Below are 6,438 nucleotides of genomic sequence, written 5' to 3'. Positions count from 1 at the left end.
ATCCTGCCTGATGCAATGACACTAAGCGAACTGAGTTGTCTTCCTGAGGAGCAATGAAGAGGAAGGCTGAACTGGAGCTGAAGTAACAGGAGCAAACAAAGTCTGCCTCTTAAACCTCAGGTTTACCCGAGGCCGGGGACCGCACCATTTCAGGGCACTAAAAGACGATGTTCAGATGCAGATGACAGCATCATAGTGCCTAACGTGACAGCCCGAGGTGACAATCCAGCCGTTACCTGTTGCAGCCAACCTACTGTCCAAGGAATCCCTGAATTTTAAAGCCAGTTACACCTCAAACAGTCCAGATGAGCTAGTTTAGTTACCAGAAGTGTTTGCAGAGTGCACGTGGTCACTGATTTCCTGTGGTCTGCCACAAAGCCAGTAACAAGCACAGGGACTGGCTTCTCACAGGCAGGCATCAGTATCTCAGAGGGAACATCTTCCTCTGGAGGACTGGGATTCCTGGCTAGGGAAGGGATGTACAAGGGATTTTAGCTGCGGATGGAGCTCCGCAAGGGCTCTGGAAAACAAGGCGCTCACATCACAGTGAGGCCCAGCAGCCCACGACCCTTCTGCATCTTTACAAGCTGAAGTTTCCCCTTCCTGGCACACTCAGTACCGCAGCAGCGCGGTGCCAGGATGCTCCACAGCCAGCTGTGACAGGTACAGCCACAGAAGGGTTTCATGTCAGCCTCAGTGGAAGCAGAGGAGAAGATGCAGCAGCAGAGCCTGGGAACTCCTCAAGCCTGCGCGCTCCTACAGGACTGAAGACAGCCACAACCCTCTTCCGATGGGCTCATCAGCTATTTTTAGCAGCAGAAAGGGAGGCGACCATCAGCCGCGGGTCTGTTCCCTTGGACAACTCGGTCACTGTCCCAGGGAGCCTCTGCCACCAAACCCCCAGCTCAGGCAAGGAGCTTGAGGCTGCTGCTGCTCCCAAAGATGAGACGTCTCGCCGCAGTTACATGAGAGGTTGGAAGAGGGCCACGCAGCCCATTTAATTCAATTCACTTCCTCTCCCATCTGCTCCACGCAGCCATGCTCTATTAGTCTTCTGAGAGCAATTGTATTGACAGTGACAAATGCACACCAGCACACACGGGATGTGCTACCAAAGCCACCGTGGGCTCACCCGGTCTGAGCTGAGGCCAGGGTCACAGAAATACCTGCAACTCCTCCTGGCTTCTATTTATCCTCAAAGCTTTTAGGAGTGAAACTCCCTCCCAGAGACACTGCCCAACTGGTTCTGCATTTAGTACCAGAGCCAAGACACAGCCTAAACTCAGCTGGCACCAAACAGTGAGCCTGGTTTCTCTTACTCATTCCTCCCTCAGAGAGCTGCAGGACTCTCCCCCTACAAGCAGAGGTGTACACTGCGGACAGCAAGAGCACCTACTGCAGGTACGTGGCAGCCCCATGAGCTGCAGGCAGATCCACCAAGAGCACAAAATCGCCCACTGCTACACAACAGACACCACCAGCTTTCCTCTGCACTGCATTGAGAACACACAGGATCCCGTGTGCTCTCCAGACCACTGGAAAAGAGGGTGGAAGCTCACATCCAAACCACCCTCTCCTTTCTCCTAACTTCCTTCTGGGAGCCTGCTCCTGGTTTGTACCTTTAACAGAGGCTACGCTCAGCTGATGACACAAGCTTCACATGCCACCACCAGTCCAAAGCAGCTGATTTAGCTATGAAACACCTATTCCCCCCCACCTTTAAACAAGTCAAGGCTGTGTGTTACAATACGTTCATGATGCGCACCACTGAAGCAGGCACACTGTGTCAGAGCACATTTTATCCCTCAGCAGGGGCAATCTGACCCTCCCAGGGTCATTTCACCAGGACAGAACAGCCCAGCAGCCTCCCAGTTAAGGCGTTCAACCGAAAGCATCAACCTGACAAGCAGCTGCTCAAGAGGACACAAGGCTTATGGCTCCTAGCTCAGCGCCTGCAGCCCACAGCCACCAAAGGCCAGGTCTTTGCTACACAGAACATCTCTGAAGGCTCCAAGGGACAAGAACACTGAGCTGGGAGCAGTCTCCATGGGTCACATCAGGGCTGGCATGGATGCACCTGTAGCACCAGCCCCAAGAGGCCACCAAGGATGGCCTGTGAGCTCTGCCGTCCCTCATGGGCAGGAGCAGAGGGCAACAAGCCACGAGCACCACACACCATCAGCACCAGCACTTCACCTGCTTGTCCCCAGAGCTCAAACCTCCCTAGTGCTTAGTGACTACCATCGCCAGGAGTTCAGCACGTACGGAGGCTTCTCCAGCATCACCTACGGAGACTAACCAACATTAACCATCACCATCAGACCCGTTACAGTGACCAAACCGTTTCTGCTACCCAGCGGGCCCAGCTCATCCCCCCAGCCCCGCAAACATACTGCCTTACAGAGACTTTCATATTGGGAAAATACTTTAATATAGTAAACAAGTCAATTTACCTGCCACATGGTTTTAAATAAGTTTATGCTCGTTGTTAAACAAAACGGGGGTTACTCAAACAATGGGTTACAGCCTCTAAAGTCGCATTGTTCCCAGCTGATCCCGTCAACAGCGAGGAGCTCCGGACCCCGAGATCCCTTCCTAGGTAACAGACGGGCATAAATAACGCAGGAATTCGATGCGGGTTCCACGGGAGACGCTAGCCCTGGTGAGGGGAAAACCGAAGCCACAGAATTCCCTGCTGAGGAAAAACGGGGGGGGAAGGAGATACCGCAGTCCGCCCGGTGCGCACAGTCCCGGCCCGAGCTCTTCGGGGCTCCTCCGCCACGGGGGTCCCGGTGCCGCCCGCCACCGCCGGCCTCCAGCCCCGTCCGCCCGGCCTGGCCGAGCCCTGCCCCGCCTCAGGGGCCGCCCGCAGCGCCCGCCTCGGCCCCGGGCGGCGGCGGCGGCGACGCGTCCGGACGCTCCGAGTCCATGTCCGTGGGGCCGGGGCCGGGTGCGGGTCTCGGCGGCGGCGCGTCCCGCGGGGGGCCGGGCGCGGGGCTGGCGGCGGGGCCCGGCGGCGCGGCGCGGGGCTGCGAGGCGGTGGCGGCGGCGGGGCCGGAGCCGCCGCGCACCGGCTGCCAGATGAGGCTGTAGTAGACGGCGAGGACGATGGCGGCCAGCGACACGGAGAGGACGTAGGCCAGCACGGTGGCCAGGCGCACCCACTTCTTGTTGGTCTTGGCCGCCATGCGCGCCTTCTTCTCGCCGGTGTAAGTGGCGGGCTTGCCCCGCTCCGCCCCCGCCTCCTTGTCCTTCATGGGGGCCGGGGCCCGGCCCTTGGCCCGCTGCTCCACCGAGCCCTCCGTGCTGCGGCCCGGCTGCGGGCCCGGCTCCGCGCCGCCGCCGCCGCCGCCTCAGGACATGCCGCCAGCGAGCGCCTCGTGCCGCGGGGCGGCGCCGAGCGAGAGGGGCGACCCCGCGCATGCGCGGCGCGGGGGCCGCTCCTGAGGGGGCGCGCGGGGGCCGTGAGGGGCCGCGATGGCGCCGGGTGCCGGGTGCCGGGGCCGGGAGCGCCGCGCTGGGCACGGGGCTGGCGGCCCCCCAGGGGCCTCCCTGGCGCCGCGGGGCGGGAGGCGGAGGGGAAGGCTCCCGGAGGAGGGGTCGGCGCTGTCCCCGCTGCTCCTGGGCCTCGCCTCTGTCGTCGGCCGTGCCGGAAACGCCCGTGGAGCTCGGGGGTGCCCTCGCAAAACAAAGGGTTTAATTCCCCTCACATCGGGCCGATCCCGACCTCCCTGAAGCAGCCTTTAGGGAAGGGGGTGATGTGATTCCCCGTGTGCGAGTGTCCCCCGAGGGCACTGCATCTAACACAGCAAACATCGAAAAGGCTGCTCCAGAGGCTGGCTTAGCCTCCGCTTGCGGTGCAAGGTGTTTCCTTTGGAGAGCGGTTTAGTGTCTCCGTGTACAGCCGTTTTCTCCTTCCCTTCCATCTCAGGTGTGCTGCAGCAGGAAGCCTCTCGTAAGCAAGGAGCTGCAGTTGAGGAGGCCCGGAGCAGTGCAGGAATGACCGTCACCCGCACGGGCGGCAGAGGAAGTGAGTGATGGAGGCCTCAGTGACCCTCTGGTTTGGCTCTCAATAGCGGGAAGAATGTGGGAGAGAAGGGGGAAAAGCTCTGAGATTTGCAGGAGGATTTATGGAGCTTGCAGCTCTGAGGGGGAATAAAATGGAGTGACTCTGGAAGAGCCGTAGCTCTTGGGAAAGGTGGATTGCGGTGGCTGAAGGCTCCAGGGCTGCTGGATGCTGTGGCACAGCAGGGCGCTCTCCTCTGCAAGGGGCTATGAGGAGCTCCTGGCTGGTTGTTCCTCCAAGGGCAGAGGAATGTGGGGGACTAAGGGCAGCCGTTCCCATGTGGGATGTTAGGAACCCAGATCTGCTCTTGCCTGGAGGGAAGGGCTGAAGGGTGCGACATTGTGGTGCCAGCCGCTGTTGGAGGTGCTCTGGATTTTGGCCTCAGCACAAGCCTCATCTATAGGTTCATCATGCTTATATATGTATATAGTGACTAAGCCTCATCTATAGGTTCATCATGCTTATATATGTATATAGTGACTAAACCTCATCTATAGGTTCATCATGCTTATATATGTATATAGTGAATGCATCCCTTTGTGATGCTGTGGCCAACACTGGTAAGGGTAGCAGGGATTTCATTGCTTCTTTAAGGCGGGGGGGAGGGATTATTTTCCACAGTAGAGAAATTGGACTTAAGGGTCGTTCCCCATCCAAATGATTGTGAGCTACAGGCAATGCCATGCTCTGTCCTCCTGAAATACTCCTTTTTCATGAAACATTGCTGTGACTGTGTATCATGGAAGTATTTGTTAGTAGGTATTCCCACCTTCCTGTGCCCCCCCCTTAAATCTCTACCCTCATTAATTACAGCTGACTGCATTCTTGCTGGAGTCAGGTTTCACGCCTCTGAACAGCATGAGCTGCCCCTTATCCCTTGGCCTGATGAATTGCAGGTGACTGCACTCATATTGAAGTCGGATTTCACACACCTGAGCAGCGTGAGCAGATGGCATCCCACTGACAAAGCCTTCCTGAGTCAGAGGAAGGCATTTTGTGTGGTGGTCTAGGGATTCTCTACCCAAATTCCCTTGGGCGGTACATGTGTGAGTGAAGTGGTATGTGTGGATTTGTAGCAATTCCAGCAAAATGGATTTCCTGCTGATATTCCAGGTCTGCAGTCATATTCTCGCTGGCCTTGGTTTTGCTGCCAGGGCAGGCAGAGCCTTGCTGGCTGCTGCGTGTCTGCTCTCAGCTCTGCCTCCGATCGTCTCTGCAGAGATGGGCTCCTTGCAGACCCTTATGCTGTTTGTGCTCTCTGATGTCGCCCCTGGTACGATTTATCATGGTCTGTGGTTGAAGGATGATGAATTCCTGCCTCCCACAAACCCTTCCCTGTGCTCTTCCCCAATGCCCGTTCTGGGATTTTGGGGGATTGACATGTACAGGCAGTTCCTCTGGGGTTGAATGAGGTCTTGACAGTTTCTGCCTGGTGCTGTGTGTCCATGCTGGTTTCCCACATTTAAAGTCTGTGCTTGGGAATGCTGTGTCCTTTATTGCTGAACTCTACCCTGTTGTAGTGTCTAGAAAGTGGCAGACAGAATGAGAGCTCTGGTGCTGCTCGGTGTTCACATGGGTGTTATGAGGAGTTTGATAAAGGGTGTTTAAAAGAGTCAGCAAGTCAATACAGGAAATAGGCACGGAAGGGAACGGGAGCTGATAGGGATCAATATGATAAAAAGCCATTATAGCTGAAGATCTCAGTCCTGTGTTCCCCAAATTAGTTTCCCCTCTCCTGGGAAGGAAACCGATCCTTCTTAATCTCTGCTGCTCTTTCATGGTGCTGCCTTTATCTCTGCTCACCAAAGCGTTGTTGATAAATCCAACAGTTCATAGCACTCCTTTGCACCAGTGGAGTCCTGGCAGTCTGGGGGGACTGAGGGCTTGCACTGGAGGTGTAGAAATGGTCCCAGCAAAGGTAGTGAGTGTGGTCTGGCTGAGAGCCCACTACACCTCGTGCCATTTGAACTCTAGGAGCAGCTAAAGATGCTCCAGCTACAAAATGTGGTAGTAGCTGATTGCACAAGTTCCTCTCCTTCCTTCCTTCGCAGGTCTCTTGCTCCCTCCCCTTTAATCCTCACCACTACAGATCTGTAGCTGTCAAAACTGAACTGTGCTATTCTAGAGACATTCTTCCTTCATCTTCATCTCCCTATTGCACTTACTAATTGCTTATTTGGGCTGCAGTGTGCCTCCTGGCTGTGGTGTAGACTTACCCTTTGTAGAAGACAATTCTGTGGTGGTATTAAAGACATTCAGAGTCTTCAGACAAGACTCATTAACTGCTAAGTCTTGTTGGCTTTTGCTAAAGGGAGGTGTAAGCTTTTCTTTCTACTGTGATCAAGCAGATGGGTGTTTCTCTGCAGGTCCTT

At 56.1% G+C, this 6,438-nt stretch overlaps 1 protein-coding gene across 1 annotated transcript; it reads right to left on the bottom strand.

The window, feature by feature from the left end:
- Nucleotides 1-2,407: 2,407 nt before the first annotated feature.
- Nucleotides 2,408-3,366, bottom strand: INAFM2 (InaF motif containing 2). The gene has a single exon (XM_062623391.1). The coding sequence runs from the start codon at nt 3,255-3,257 to the stop codon at nt 2,856-2,858; it is 402 nt and encodes a 133-aa protein (XP_062479375.1). The 5' UTR covers nt 3,258-3,366; the 3' UTR covers nt 2,408-2,855.
- Nucleotides 3,367-6,438: the final 3,072 nt, after the last annotated feature.

This window comes from Pezoporus occidentalis, unplaced genomic scaffold (genome assembly GCF_034315485.1).
Source record: "Pezoporus occidentalis ecotype Australia unplaced genomic scaffold, CSIRO_AGI_Poc_V1 ctg250, whole genome shotgun sequence".
NCBI classification, from domain to species: domain Eukaryota; kingdom Metazoa; phylum Chordata; class Aves; order Psittaciformes; family Psittacidae; genus Pezoporus; species Pezoporus occidentalis.
This window is presented reverse-complemented; position numbering and strand designations above follow the sequence as displayed.